The 15,609-nt window shown below is 48.7% G+C and overlaps 1 protein-coding gene across 5 annotated transcripts in view; it reads left to right on the top strand.

Annotated features, from left to right (window-relative positions):
* Window positions 1-15,609, top strand: part of L3MBTL1 (L3MBTL histone methyl-lysine binding protein 1) — a 33,763-nt gene that overhangs the window by 8,745 nt on the left and 9,409 nt on the right. For 3 of the 5 annotated variants that reach the window (XM_041732931.1, XM_041732932.1, XM_041732935.1), the window contains exons 8-18: window positions 6,717-6,805; window positions 7,291-7,395; window positions 8,272-8,407; window positions 8,724-8,815; window positions 9,725-9,876; window positions 10,304-10,380; window positions 10,953-11,038; window positions 11,220-11,330; window positions 11,842-11,956; window positions 13,554-13,653; window positions 13,837-14,174. In XM_041732931.1, the coding sequence (XP_041588865.1) occupies window positions 6,717-6,805; window positions 7,291-7,395; window positions 8,272-8,407; window positions 8,724-8,815; window positions 9,725-9,876; window positions 10,304-10,380; window positions 10,953-11,038; window positions 11,220-11,330; window positions 11,842-11,956; window positions 13,554-13,653; window positions 13,837-14,174 (1,401 nt within the window). The remainder of the gene's footprint in view (window positions 1-6,716; window positions 6,806-7,290; window positions 7,396-8,271; window positions 8,408-8,723; window positions 8,816-9,724; window positions 9,877-10,303; window positions 10,381-10,952; window positions 11,039-11,219; window positions 11,331-11,841; window positions 11,957-13,553; window positions 13,654-13,836; window positions 14,175-15,609) is intronic. The other 2 variants (XM_041732933.1, XM_041732936.1) reach the window with 2 other exon arrangements.

The raw sequence follows: 15,609 nt of genomic DNA, 5'->3' as shown, positions 1-15,609 counted from the left end.
TATTAATCATTGCATCCCTGGTGCTTAGCTCAGCGACTAGTGTTGAATAGACTCTCAAATGTTTGATCAGTACATGAATGCATGAGTTGCATGTTGGTAATTCCTCTCGGACCATGGCTCAGTTGCAAGAATCTTAGAGAGAGCCAGAGGGTGAGGTGAGTTCCTAGGACATTCTGCCTTGATGGATCCAGTACCAGCCAGAGGAACCCAGTCTGTGTCCTGGGCTTCAAACTCTTTAGTGCCTGTTAGAAATTTTGCTCATCACAACCAAACCAGATTTTCATTACTGTCTCTCACCCAAGGCTCTCACATCAGAAGCAAAAGTATAGCTCTCATAGGAGACAATGTCTAACCACTCAACTGCTTTGTCTTACTTAGGGAAATAGATTCATGAACCATCATTCTTTTAGCTGGGTCCTGTTGACCAGTACACAATTATCTTTTGATTCATACCTTTTGCCATCTCAACTGTGAACATAGGTGTGGCATTGGTTTCTGGATATTTCCCCCTTTTGTCTTTTTTCCTTTTTTCAAGGGAAGATACTCTATCAGTTGACAGAAATTTGCATTTATGGCTAATTTTTTTTCCACTTGTTTTTGGGGTATTTTGGCAGAAGAATCTAGCATGAGGGATAGAGATAGCAGGGTTGCTTTAGTGTCCTATGTGTGGAAAACCTGTGTTTATAGTTTATGTCTATACTCTGTTTGGCAGTTGGATGGCTAGCTGCTGGGTTCATGTTGTAAGGGAGGACATATCTAGTTCTGATGGAATGTTCCAAGAGTTTGAGAGTTAGAGCTGTTCAAAAAAAAAAAAAAAGTTAGAGCTGTATAACTCATGTATGTACTCAGCCTTCTCTCTCTCTCTCTCTCTCTCTCTCTCTCTCTCTCTCTCGTATGCATCTGCTTTGTCTTTTCAATGACCGCTTTGTGTGAGGATTTATTTTCTTACCATGGTAAAAGTCTTCACAATATATTTAGTCATTAATAGCAATTCTGATATTCTTGTGTCACCTCTCATTCTGCCCACATCCACATCAGGTATCTGTGGTGGCATTCTTCAGGGTCAACTTGTTAGAGCCTTTTCAGATTCAGAGCAGTCCTCCAAGCATCCTGTTCTGTCTCCCTATAGTTACCTTAGACATAGATTTTTGCCCATTCTCTCTCTCTCTTTTTTTTTTTTTTAAGATTTATTTATTTATTTTAGAGAGTGGGAGGGGCAGAGGGAGAAGGCCAGAAAGAATCTAAAGCAGACTTCCTGCTTTAGATTGGGCAGAGCCCAATACAGGGCTTGATCTTATGACCCTGAGATCATGACCTGAGCTGAATTCATGAGTCAGATGCTTAACCAGCTGAGCCACCCAGGCACCCCACATTTTACCCATTCTTTTTTTTTTTTCATTTTTACCCATTCTTAATTGGGTTGTTTATCTTCTTATTGTTAATTCTTTGTATATTCTGCATATAAGTCCTTTGTCAGTTGCATGTGTTACAAATATTTTCCCCTAGTCTATGGCTTGCTTTTTCCTTTCTAAATGGTATTTTTTAAGGAGGAAAATGTTTTCATTTTGATCATGCCCACTTTATCCATTTTTTGCAGTTAGTAATTCTTACATATCTTTACAAAGTACAGTTTTTTTAACAGCTTTATGGAGATGTAATTGATGTACCATGTAATTCACCCATTTGACTTGTAGGATTCAGTGGTTTTTAGTGTATTCACAGAATTGTGCAGCCATCACCACAATTAATTTTAAAACATTTCCATCATTCCAAAAAGAAACCCTGTACCTATTCCCTCCAGACCACCCATCTTCCTGTAGTCCTAGGCAACCCCAGGTTTATTTTTTGTGGATATGGATTTGCCTATTTTGAATATTTCACATAAATGGGATCAGATAATACATGGCCATGTGTGACTGGCTTCTTTCACTTAGCACAGCATTTTATTTATTTATTTTTTAAAGATTTTATTTATTTATACATGAGAGAGAGGCAGAGACAGGCAGAGGGAGAAGCAGGCTCCACACAGGGAGTCTGATGTGGGACTCGATCCTGGGTTATCAGGATCAGGCCCTGGGCTGAAGGCAGCGCCAAACCGCTGGGCCACCAGGGCTGCCCTAGCACAGCATTTTCAAGGTTTATCCACATTGTAGCATGCATCAGTACCTCATTCCTTTTTATTGCTGAATGATATTCCATTGTATGGATGCATCGCACTTTATTTTATCAATCAGTGGGTGTATGGGTTGCTTCCACTTTTTTCTCCTGCGGGGAACCTGGTGTGGGACTCAATCCCAGGACACTGGGATTGTGACCTAAACTAAACTAAAGAAGTAAGGGCAGATGCTCAACTGCTGAGCTACCCAGGTGGCGCTCATTGTGGTTGTTGATTTGCATTTCCCTGATGGCTAATGATGTTGAGCATCTTTTCATGTGCTTATTGGCCATTTATGTATTTTCTTTGGAAAAATATTTATTCAGAGCCGTGCCACTTTTTAATTACATATAAGAAACACATTTTATATTAAAATATGAGGAGTGCCATATGGAATTGGGCAACAGATTGTTGTGATTCAATGTGTGTGTGATTCAATATAAGTCATTAATCAGTATATCTCTTATAAATGCCTTCTTAATCAAGGTCCCTAATCTAAATTTACATTCAAAATTCTGTGAACTGTTTATTTTCCTGGGAAGATGGTCCATGGCTTCTGTTAGGTTTTCAGAAAGGTCCATTTATACTTACTAGAAACTGAAGGCCAGGTAAAGAGTAGACTATAGCATTATGGAGCCCAGCCTCATGAGTTTGGTGTTCCCAGGCATGGATCCATATAAGGTATATGTTGAACACAAATAGCGGTCTCTTGATTAAGTTTTCTGTTTTAAAATGAACTGATTATGAATTGGCTAGCCATGCTGCGGAAGAGGTGAAGACAGACATATATCTGTAGCAAAGGACCCAGCACATGGCTGGCACCCTGCTGTTTGTGATTGGTTATTCCCGAACCATGGCATTCTGCTCTTCTCTTTACATTGTCTGCCTCTACTGAAGACCTTGTAGTGAAAAGTCTGACTAGAACCAATAATTTGCAGATTATCTCTACCTAAATGACTGAAGCAATGCTGAAGAAACTTCCTTTTTTTTTTTTTTTTTTTTTTCTGAAGGAACTTCCTAAGAGAGTGAACAGAAAAAGAGAAAATGGGAGGGAATGACTGTCATTCCAGGGATTCACCACTGAGTAGCTGGGTTTAGGGGAGGGAAAGAAGAATCACTGCCAACAAGAGAAGAGGAAAATCCAGCTAAGAGAGCTCAGCAAGACGAAGATGCTCAGCTGGAAGGGGAGTTGTAGCACATGGAGATCAAGAGAGTTGAGGAATGAGTCATTGGACTGTGGCCCTGGGGTCTCAAGAGAACAGTTTCACTAGTGTGCAGACGTAGGCATGAACTGGGTGATTAAGAAGGAAATGTATCAGAAGGATGTAAAGTTGTTCATAATACTCCCCTTTTTTAAAAAAAATTATTTATTTATTTATGATAGTCACACAGAGAGAGAGAGAGGCAGAGACACAGGCAGAGGGAGAAGCAGGCTCCATGCACCGGGAGCCCGACGTGGGATTCGATCCCGGGTCTCCAGGATCGGGCCCTGGGCCAAAGGCAGGCGCTAAGCCGCTGCGCCACCCAGGGATCCCTCCCCTTATCTTTTTAAAGTCTGTGGGATATGTAGATATTCTCTTTTTTATTTCTTTAATACTATGTGTGTTTTCTCTGTTTCTTTTCTTTCCAGCTTTATTGAGATCTAAGAGTTCAGGGACGCCTGGGTGGCCCAGTGGTTGAGCGTCTGCCTTTGGCTCAGGTTGTGATCCTGGGATCATGGGATCAATTCCCATATCGGGCCCCCTTCATGGAGCCTGTTTCTCCCTCTGCCTGTGTCTCTGCGTCTCTCTCTGTGTCTTTCATGAATAAATAAAATCTTTTTTTAAAAAAATAAGAGTTCAGACAAGCAAAACACAATAGACACACTTAGAGGGCTCACAGTCTGGTTTCAGGGAGAGATATATGAACAGGTAGTTATTATGCAATAGTAGAGTAAGTGTTCTGTTTAAGGTATGTAGGTGCAAAGGACTGTCACGGAACAAACTCTGCCTCATGTAGACGAGGAAGGCTTCATGGAGTAGATGTGGTGACATTCTATCTATGCATGCACCCACACATCCATGCATCCAGGCATCCATACATTCATTCATTCATACATCCATGCATGCGTATATCCATCCTTCTAGTCATTTATTTAACAAACATTTGGTGGTCATCTTTCTTTGTAAAACCTTGTGCTAGGTGCCAGAGCTGGGTCTTGAAGGATGAAAGAGGATAGGAGGATGGGACAGGGTGGGGGCAGGATCTCTGAAGCAGAGGGTTTAGAATGTGCAAAGGCACAGAAGCACACAGGGGCATGGAAATGCATGATTAGGCTAGTTCATGGAGACCTTTGTATGCTGCAGAAAGGTGTTTGAGTTTTTGTATTTTTTTATTGTAAATCAGAAGCCATCCTAGACTTTAAAGCAAAGAAATAAACCAGTTTTATTTTAGAGCTATTCTGGTAATAGACTGAATCTGAGGCAGAGAGGTCAGTCCAGAGGCTCTTGGACCAGGCCCAAAGCAAAATGAACAGTGAGCATAGAGAGGTGGGGATAGATTCAAGAGCCAGCTAGAAGTTGGAGTCGGCAGGACTCAGGGACTAAAGGATCCTAGGGGAGAAAAATGAGACATAAAGGATCCCTCCCAAATTCCTGTCCTATGTGGCTGGTTGAATAGATGCTGGTACCACAGACTGAAATAGACTATCCGAGAAGGCCACAAGCTTTGGTGGAAAAGTTGCAAGTTTGGTTTGGGACAGCTTGAGCTAGCTGAAGAAAGTGCTAGCCAAGAGCTTCTAGTCTAAGGAAGCAGGAATAAGCAAAGGAACACTTCTGGAAGTCAAGAGAGGATCAGGGGAGCCTTTGGGGGGCTCAGTGGTTGAGCGTCTGTCTTCGGCTCAGGGCGTGATCCTGGAGTCCCAGGATCAGGTCCCACGTTAGGCTCCCTGCATAGAGCCTGTTTCTCCCTGTGCCTCTGTTCTCTGCCTCTCTCTCTCTCTCTCTCTCTTACTTGAATAAATAAATAAAATCTTAAAAAAAAAAAAAAAAAGGATCAGTCCACAGGGAGACTATACCATACCTTGGGACACACTGTAAAAAGGTGCCCTTTCTGAGTAGACCCAATTAGAAAAAAGGCAACCTTTCTTTGTAGTAGACTCAGCCACGTGGGTCGGATGCAGGTTTCACTCAGGAGAGAGGATAGTGGGAAGTCATGTGGTGTAGGTTGGTGTGTCAGTGTAAGTTTCTGAGAGAGTCTGATGACTTGGTTGATAAGTGAATGAAGAAAATCCTTGCTTTGGCCCAGCCGGGTCAGATGATTGGGCTCTGGAGGCTCTCAGTACAGTGACCAGGGAACTTAGGCAGCTCCTAGGGAGATGCTTCTAGCCACTTAGGTTCCAACCAAAGAAAAAAGCGTCTTCCTGAATCACTCCACTGAATCACTTCCTGACAGATCACTCCATATCTGAATGATCTAGGGCAGTAGCCGAGTGAGCCACAGCACGGCTGAGGAAGACTCCAGATAAGACAGGCTTAGTTAGAGCTCTAGAAAGACCAGAAACACAAGACCAGTACTTTGCATTGTGTGAGGATCTTTTACTCACAGCATCTCATTTACTCCTCCCAATGACTTTCTGGTAGATGTAGTTGTCTGCATACTGCAGATGACAAAATTGAGGCATAGAAATTACTAGAAGAAGCTGGAAAAGAAAAAAAAAAAAGCTGGAGCTGTTTACCCAAGAGATATGAATTGACTTTGGCAAGAAGTTGCCTCTTCATTATCTATGGCTGCTCAGGCTGACCTTATGAGCCTAACCTTACATGTTGCCAGGTATTCTAGTTTTTAAAGGATGATTCTCTTCAGTGCTGGAGGCCAGGTCTCCATCACAGCTAAGCTGAAGTTCCTGCAGGGGAATTGGTCTCCCCTTCCCCAGGACCTGGAGACTCCAAGGTCTGTAGGCCCTGACTGTAGTGTGTGCACACGTGTGTGTGTGTGTGTGTGTGTGTGTGTGTGTGTGTGTGTGTCTGGGAGGGCCATAGAATCCATCTCTATTCTGTGGGCATGCTGAGCACACATACAGATATTCATGTCTCTCTGTGTTCAGAGGAATAAAAATTGAAAAACAAGAGTTTCTAATTTCTTTGTGATCTTGCTCCTCCATTTCTTCCTCCTCCCATGTTTTCTCTTTCATTTCTCTTTTCCTCTTCTCTCCCATGAGCTTGGTTGGCACTGCAATTAAGTCCTCTGGCTCAGGACTTGTCATTCAGCTTTGTCAGAGAACAGGGTCCCTCTGTGGCTGAGATTTTGTGACCTCAGTTATGCGCTCTACAAATTTTGCTGACAGTGGCCTGGGGATGAGGGTGGGGTAGACAGGATTTGCTGCGGCCTCACTGGAGACTGAGGCTCGCTGGAGGTCAGAGCCCCTGTGTCTGGTGCCATCTTCGCTGGAAGCGCCGGGGGCAGCATGCAATCATAGACAAAGGTTTGTTTTGGAGGTAAGGTAGAGTTGAGTCAGGGACACTGAGAAGAATAGTCTATCAGGAGCAGTCCTGGGGTCAGTCTGTCTGTCTCCTGTCCACAGCATCAGGGGAGAAGAAGGAAGGCTGGTCATGGGAGTCCTACCTCGAGGAGCAGAAGGCTGTCACTGCCCCTGTCAGCCTCTTCCAGGACGTGAGTCGGATAATTTCTACCTGGGAAGAGCTTGTATACCCAGTCCAGGAACTCAGCGCCACACTCAGGCCTTCTGGTGTATTGTGTGTCTGATATCCCTCAAAACCCTGGCAGAATGGAAGAGGGAGAGGCTGGTTAGGGTCCCAGAGAGAAAAGGGCCCACTCTGAGAGGCTTTCAGGATAGGAGGAAGTAAAGAGGTGGGAGTTGTGAATCCTGTACCTTCTACTCCGTTCTGTACACTGATCTTCCCATGACTTGGGTGAGAGGGAGCCCTAAGTCCAGCCCTGACTTAGCCCACATTTTTCAGAGGACCTGGGAGCTAGTCTGTCCTGTTCTGGATCCCTCCACTAAAGATCCCCAAATAAGTGACCCCTTCAGTCATACCAGGCGGGTGGGGCCTAAAGGCAGCTCCTTCACCCCAAGCTCACCAGGCAAGGATAAGGCTGGATGGAGGCTGGGTCCTCTCCAATCTGTGCGTTGACAGTACCAGGCAGTCACTCATAATAAGAATGGCTTCAGACCGGGCATGAAGTTGGAAGGCATCGACCCTCAACACCCGTCCATGTACTTCATCCTCACCGTGGCCGAGGTGAGCTGAGGCGTGCACCCACATCCCGGCGCTGTCTCTCTTGGTAGACTGATGGGGACGGCTGGGGGCACGGAGGGCCTGGCTTAGATGAGGGAGACACTTCCCTGCCCTCAGGAAGTGCATAGTCTGTAGGGGGTTATGGTGAGACACACAGAAAGCTAAAAAAAAAAGGAACTCAAACCAAAGTATTGGGCATGATGACATTATGGAATGGTGTATCCTTCAGTGCTGAGGGAGTCTGAGGAGGAGAGATCCTGAGGGCAGGGATGATGGTGTGTGTGTCCACCCAAGGTCTTGTCCCCTAGGGGCTCACTGTGAGAATCAGCGCGATAAACACATCAGTGACATTCCATGGTAGGGGGTGAGAGGGGGCAGGAGGAGAGGTGTGAGCAGAGCAGCACCAAGGACGCAGGAGGAGCTTCTAGAGGAAAGACCTCCTGCCAAGTCTGAGGGATAAGTTGTGGATAAGTAGGGAATTCCAAGCAGAAGCAGAAAAGTATGGGGGCATGGAACAAGGCACCAAGTTCAGGGAGCTGCCATCAGCTTGGTGAGGTCAGAGCAGTGTGTGAGTAGAGAGCCTTGAGAGATGGTAGCAGAAGGAAAGGTCCTCAGGGGCCCTGACCAGGTCTGAGCCTTGGTAGGTGCCCTTCGGGTTCTGACCCAGAACTCAGGGCTCAGGAGTATGTGATCTGTCCCCAGTGCAGGATGGGAGAGCATGGAGCCAGGTGCAGGATGGGGGAAGAGTGGTGGGTTGGGGAACCTGCTAGCATTCAGGACCCTTGAGACCACCATGCTGGGCCAGGAGAGGTGGGGGAAAGGGAGTGGGTGGGTGTGTGCTGGCATCAGAGTCCCTGTGATTCCCCGTCGTGGGGTTAGGTGTGTGGCTACCGCCTACGTCTGCACTTTGATGGGTATTCTGAGTGTCATGACTTCTGGATCAATGCCAACTCCCCTGACATTCACCCCGCTGGCTGGTTTGAGAAGACTGGGCACAAACTGCAGCCCCCCAAAGGTAAGGCCTAGCTGGGTTGCTCAAGTGAGGCAGCGAGCCCTCAGATCTTCCCTTCCTACCCATGGGTCCCCTTCCCTATTCCCCATTCCATGACTAGCCTCTCTTCATTGAATCCCACTATGACGAGGCCCCAGGGCTTTTGCTTTGCCCTTGTCCTTTGAGTCTCTACCAAAGTTAGGTCCCACCTCTGCAGGGTTTCCCTGGGCAGATTCTTGAGGGTTGGGAGGTCCTTGGGCCTTCCTCAGTGTGGGGTGTCCTGGCCACGGCCCAGCCTCTGTCTGCACGGCACTCTCTTCTTCCCCCCTGAGGGGCCTAGGTTACAAGGAGGAGGAGTTCAGCTGGAGCCAGTATCTGCGCAGCACAAGAGCTCAGGCCGCCCCCAAGCACCTGTTTGTGAGCCAGAGCCATGTGAGTGCCCCTGAGTGGACACCCACCTTCTAGGACAGAAGCCCTGTGGCTGGCCAGGCTGACTCATCAGAAGAGAGATCACCTATCAGTGCTCTCAGCTTTGTTTTGATCTCTTATCCCAAAGGCAAGGGGCGTTCTGGGCAGGCCAAGGGCCAGAGGGGAGCTGGTTATAGGTTCCTCCCAGTTTTCCCCGCCACCCTATCACAGAGCACCCCCTGTGAGTCCCTGGCCCACCATCACCATGCTGTGCCAACAGGGGCACCTACTCGCGTTCTGAGGTCTGGCTCCAGGGACCATACCTACAGCTTCCCAGGTGGCTGGTGGCATTCTGGTGTTCTATCTGCCCATGGGACAGGAAATGCAGACTTCTAAGTCAAACTGTGTAAACCCTGGTCCCACCATTGACTAGCATTGTGATCTTGGGCAAATTATTTTATAAAATGGTGATGATCATAACCTCTCCATTTCGTAGTCAAGGTCATGAAAGGTGACAGCTTTTGAAGCTCTTGCCTGACAGACACTTTTCCTCCCCTCTCCGCCGCCTCACGGCAGCTCCTCCTTCCCCAGTGCCCCACCATCGACCCAGCTACCTCAGTGTACACTAGGCCAGGCTTGTCTGGGGAGGAGAGGCTCTCTGGGCGAATGTGTAGCTTCCTGCTTGTCACTCATTTTCCACCACAGTGAGGTGTCTTCTGAGCACACCTTGGAGGTCACAAGTTCCCAAGTGGCTCAGGGCTGGGCGTTGTGACACTGTCCTGGAGAGACCCTCTTTCTCCCCTATCCTCCCCGCTCGACTCCCCCACCACAGGCATGTTTTCTAGAGAAACCACTCCTTCCTGTGCCAGTGGGTTCTGGGTTAGTGCTAGCCAGCCTGGGCCTGGTCATGGCAGCCCTTCTTCTTGCCCCCAGAATCCTCCACCCCTGGGTTTCCAGGTGGGCATGAAACTGGAAGCTGTTGACCGCATGAACCCATCCCTCGTCTGTGTGGCCAGCGTGACAGACGTGGTGGACAGCCGCTTCCTGGTGCACTTTGACAACTGGGATGATACTTACGACTACTGGTAGTGTATGGGCCCAGACTTGGCCTGGGGGCGAGGGGGAGAGGAGGTGGCAGGAGCGGGAGGCAGTACTTTCAGACCTCAGGCACTACGGAGCCCCTTCCTGGTCCTGATGTTGATAATTGCTCCAGGGCATTGCTGACTGTCCTGTTGCTTTGCTCTGTATCATAAGAAACACAATGTAATATTAAATGTTTCATCTAAAAGTACCAAGTTTAGGATTAGGACGAGCAAACCCCCGTGATTCATGATTTTCCCTCAGATACTATGGTAGTCCTAGAGTCTAGCTAATGCTGCCATTTTCTGACTTTTTTTTTTTAATCAGCTGTCTGTGTAGCAATCACTAAGCAGTAGAATGAGGGTGGGCACTGAAGCCATGCGGTCATAGTCCTCAATGTCACTTGAGACAGTGAAGTGTTCTTGGTTTCAGGTGTGATCCCAGCAGCCCTTACATCCACCCGGTGGGCTGGTGCCAGAAGCAAGGAAAGCCCCTCACCCCTCCACAAGGTGACCCTGCACCTGACAACATGCCCTTCCCTGGGCCTGGCCCCACAGCCCCTCCTCCCTTCTCTTACCACTACCTTGTTAGCTGGGTCCTTAGGATCTGGGTAAGGGGACAGATGTGTCCTAGAGCCTCATCTTGGCTTGGGAGTTGAGGAACCTTTGATGTTAGGAGAGACCTGTCAACCCAGGACTGTGTTGAGGTATAAAGGAAGAAAGTTAAAGGACCCCTACTCAGCACAGGAGGAGTCCAAAGCAAAGAAACCCTGTCCTTTCCTTTTGGAGAGTTACAGCGGCCCATATAGAGTTGTTTCAGATGGGGCTGGGGTTGGGGCTGGGGCTGGAGTAGCAGGGCCAAGAAGGGGAATGGGGGCAGGCTTCCTAGACAGCCCTGTGAACTGTGTGGGGGTGATGTGCTTGACTCTGGCTAGCACCCCTCCACCTCAGGCGCCTCTGCCAGCAGCTGGCTCTGGTGGTGCTGGTTGGGGATTCTCCAGGCTCCCAGTCCTGTCTGGGGACAGAGAGCGCTCCCCTAGTGTGCCGGGGTGCCTAGACATTGTTCTCATCCTTTCCTCCAGACTACCCGGACCCTGATAGCTTCTGTTGGGAAAAATACCTGGAGGAAACTGGGGCCTCTGCTGTGCCCACCTGGGCCTTCAAGGTGGTGAGTCAGCTCTCTGCTCCCAGAGCTGACCTCTGGGAAGGCATGGAGCATTCAGCCGGCCAAATGGAGTGCTCCCGCTTTGGCAGGCCACAGTTTCTGAGGCACAGCACTTGAGCTCTCTTCTTGGGGCCCCAGTTCTACTGAGCTGGGCCTTGGCCTGAAGGCTGCTGTCCTCCTGCAGCGACCCCCACACAGCTTCCTGGTCAACATGAAACTGGAGGCCGTGGACCGCAGGAACCCAGCCCTCATTCGTGTGGCCAGCGTGGAGGATGTGGAGGACCATCGCATAAAGGTGGCTCCGGGCCCCTTGGGCAGGGGGAATGGACAGGCTGTTTGGGCGCGAGTTCTGTAGACTGGATAGAGGTCAAGGGCATGGCATAAGCCAGAAATAAGGGAGGCCCAAGGTTGTAAGGAAGAGAAGTCTACACTCGCTGCAGGTTGTAGGGAAGAAAAGTCTGCACTTGGAGCTGAAGATCTTGGGTCTTGCTCTAGCTTCATCTGTGACTTATCTTTGTGGGCTTGGACCTGTCATTTCTCCTCTTTGAGCCTATCAGATGGGCCTAATGACCCTTGTCCTGTGCATGAACTGATGGGAGATGCCAGTAACTTAAATGAGTGAAGCTCTCAGAAAATATGGTGGCTTAGGCGGATTATTGTGAGGCTGGCGTGTTGGTTCTTCCAGTCCAGGAGGTTGCTTCTGACAGGCCCCAGGGATAGGGAGAGCCTCCTGGAGTCTGGAGGACCTCCTGGCTGAGCTGGGCTCCATGAGGAACACCTGACCTCCAACAACCTTTCCTCCCCAGCTCCACTTTGATGGCTGGAGTCATGCCTATGACTTCTGGATTGACGCCGACCACCCAGACATCCACCCTGCAGGCTGGTGCTCCAAGACAGGGCATCCCCTGCAGCCTCCTCTCCGTATGTACCCTTAGGGCACTCTGACCCTTTCCTACTGATGTCCGACCCTGCCCCATGAGCTCTTACCATCCCACCCCTCTAGCTTGCCCAGGGAATTCTTTTTTTTTTTTTTTTAATTAATTTTTATTGGTGTTCAATTTACCAACATACAGAAAAACACCCAGTGCTCATCCCGTCAAGTGTCCACCTCAGTGCCCGTCACCCATTCCCCTCCAACACCCGCCCTCCTCCCCCCTTCCACCACCCCTAGTTCGTTTCCCCGAGTTAGGAGTCTTTATGTTCTGTCTCCCTTCCTGATATTTCCCAACATTTCTTCTCCCTTCCTTTATATTCCCTTTCACTATTATTTATATTCCCCAAATGAATGAGAACATACACTGCTTGTCCTTCTCCGATTGACTTATTTCACTCAGCATAATACCCTCCAGTTCCATCCACGTTGAAGCAAATGGTGGGTATTTGTCGTTTCTAATTGCTGAGTAATATTCCATTGTATACATAAACCACATCTTCTTTATCCATTCATCTTTCGATGACACCGAGGCTCCTTCCACAGTTTGGCTATTGTGGCCATTGCTGATAGAAACATCGGGGTGCAGGTGTCCCGACGTTTCATTGCATCTGAATCTTTGGGGTAAATCCCCAACAGTGCAATTGCTGGGTCGTAGGGCAGGTCTATTTTTAACTCTTTGAGGAACCTCCACACAGTTTTCCAGAGTGGCTGCACCAGTTCACATTCCCACCAACAGTGTAAGAGGGTTCCCTTTTCTGCGCATCCTCTCCAACATTTGTTGTTTCCTGCCTTGTTAATTTTCCCCATTCTCACTGGTGTGAGGTGGTATCTCATTGTGGTTTTGATTTGTATTTCCCTGATTTGCCCAGGGAATTCTAACTGTCATGCACAGGTGGGCTCTAGTGCCCACCGTGAGCTCTGGGATCCCCCATCCCCCTGCCTCAGTGCTCTCTGCTACACTGACCTGTGCTTCTGGCTACCCCAATTGTTGGGTTCAGAGTGCTGAGATGTGCAAGGGTAGGCTCACTTAGCATGTGCCTGGGAGGGAGTTCTCTCAGCATCTAGCAGAGCTACACAGAGCAGACAATATGTTTGCTAAGGAAACAGGGTTCCCTTAAGTAAAAAATCCTTGTCCCTGGAGGTGGGATGGGAAGTCAGGTCATTGGACCACTCAGCTCCAAGTCACATGGGGTGTTGATCCTTCTTGATTATTCTCCAAACATGAGTCAGGCCTAAAGAAAGTTACCAGAGAAAGAAACAGGAAGGCAGACAGAGTAACATACTTGTGGCTGATGAGGCTTCTAAGCTACAGCTGTGCCCACACCGACTCTGAGTTGATCTTCTCCCTGAGGGTTTTCCTCTCAGAGACAGAGGGTGGCCTGGGGTTTCAGCAAAGGGTATGAGAGCCAAGCCCTTATTCCCCAGAGAGGGGCAGATACACAGGAGCCAGAAATGACATCACAGCCTAGGTGAGGGCCCCTTTATCTGGGGAGCTAGCTTCTAGTACCGACTGACCTTCCCTGCCCTCCCCCCCCTAAACCCTGACCCAGGACCCTATGCTAACTCTCCTTCCTGCTCCCCCAGGACCCAGAGAGCCCAGCTCTGCCTTGCCCGGGGGCTGTCCCCCTCTCAGCTATCGCAGCCTGCCACAGACGAGGACCTCCAAGTACAGCTTTCACCACCGGTGAGTGAAGGGCTCCTGCTGAGAGACCCTCGGGCATTGCTGGGGGTGCAGGATGCTCTTTCACAGCTCCAGAGTGCTACCAGTCAGGCTTCCCAAAAACACACTCTCCGAATGGGGCTTGTTCTCCATCAGGAACAAGCAGATTCAGCCCAATATAAGCCTTCTTATTCTTCCTCTTCCTAGGAAGTGCCCGACTCCTGGTTGTGATGGCTCTGGCCATGTCACAGGCAAGTTCACAGCTCACCATTGCCTCTCGGGCTGCCCGCTGGCTGAGAGGAACCAGAGTCGGCTGAAGGCGGAGTTATCGGACGCAGAGGCCTCGGCCCGTAAGAGGAACCTCTCGGGCTTCTCCCTAAGGAAGAAGCCTCGCCATCATGGCCGGTGCGGAGGGCAAGGGTGCAGGGCCTCGTGTCCTCTTGGGCCAGGCCAGGCACTGATTCCCTGCCACGGACCCGGTCCCTCTCTCTCCAGGATTGGACGCCCTCCAAAGTATCGGAAGATCCCACAAGAAGATTTCCCCAGTAAGTCCTGACTCATCTACTATCCTGTGCCCTCCACCAAGTGTTCCCAGTGAGTGCTTAGTAATTGGTGGAATTGAGTCACTGGGGGGACCCAGAGGGGCAGCCAGAAGGGAGGCTGCCTCTTCTTTTCATATATGCAAAACATAGAGCATTGGCGATAGCACAGGAGCCACCTCAGATTCCAGTCCCACTTCACTGAGACCCTGTTGTGAGCCTGCAGGAGACATGGAGCCTCTTTGGGCTTGGGCTCTCCGCTCTGCGGCAGGAGGGTGCCCCCCAGCTCTGCTCCTCTCAATTCTTGGCCTCCTGGAAGGGAGGCCTTGGCTTTCATTTTTTAGCTGTATGACCTTAAGCAGTCACTTAATATCTCCGAGTCTCAGTCTCATTTGAAGACACGAACAATACTTCTGTCAGATGTCAAGTACCTGAAATACTAGCACTTAGCAATACTGTTTACTGAGCACCTACCGTGGGCCAAGCAGTGTTACTGGTGCTTTCCATACACTGTTGCCAACCCTCACAGGTATCCTGTAATGTGGATACCCGTCTATTCTTCTGAGAAAAGAGGAATGGGAACTCAGAGGGTGAAGTCACTTGCCTATGGTCATTCGCCTAGTACGGGGCAGAGCTGGGATTCAGACTCAGGTCTGACTTGTGCTCTGCACTGCTGGTGTAACAGACTGGAAACGCCTAACCTGAATGTCATTTGACCCCTCGATCTCCTTTGTCTTAGCTCAGGTGCCACAACCAAGTACCACAGACTTGGTGGCTTAACCACAGCAATTTATTTTCTCACGCTTCCTGAAAGTCCAAGATCAAGGTATCCGCAGGGTTGGTTTCTTCTGAGACCTCGCGCCTTGGCTTGCAGGTGGCTGCTTTCTCGCAGTGTCCTCACATCGTCTGCCCCCTATGCATGTGTACCCCCACTGTCTCTCTATGCATGTCCAACATTCCTTTTCTTATAAGGACACCAGATTAGATGAGAACCCACCCTAATGGCCTCATTTTAACTTACTTACCTGTTAAAAGACCCTGTCTCCCAATACAGGTGACCCTTGAACAACAGGGGTTTGAACCACAAGTGTCCACTTATGTGTGGATTTTTTATAGCACAGTACCATAAATGTATTTTCTTTATGCTTTTCTTGTAACATTTTCTCTAGCTTTATTCTAGGAATACAGTATATAACCCATATAACATACAAAATATATGTTAATTGACTGTTTATGTTATTGGTAAGACTTCTAGTCAACAGGCAGCTACTAGTAGTGAAGTTTTGGGGGAGTCAAAATCATACGTAGATTTTTGCTTGCATTGGGTATTGGTGTCTCTAACCCCCACATCAAAGATTGACTCTACAGTCTCATTTAGAGGTACTGAATGGGTGAGCAAGGTGGGGCCCAGATGAAGCATCTCTCCTGCTAGACTTTCAGG

This window comes from Vulpes lagopus, chromosome 18 (assembly GCF_018345385.1).
Source record: "Vulpes lagopus strain Blue_001 chromosome 18, ASM1834538v1, whole genome shotgun sequence".
NCBI lineage: Eukaryota > Metazoa > Chordata > Mammalia > Carnivora > Canidae > Vulpes > Vulpes lagopus.
Note: the sequence above shows the minus strand (reverse complement) of the source record. Positions and strands in the feature narration are given on the sequence as shown.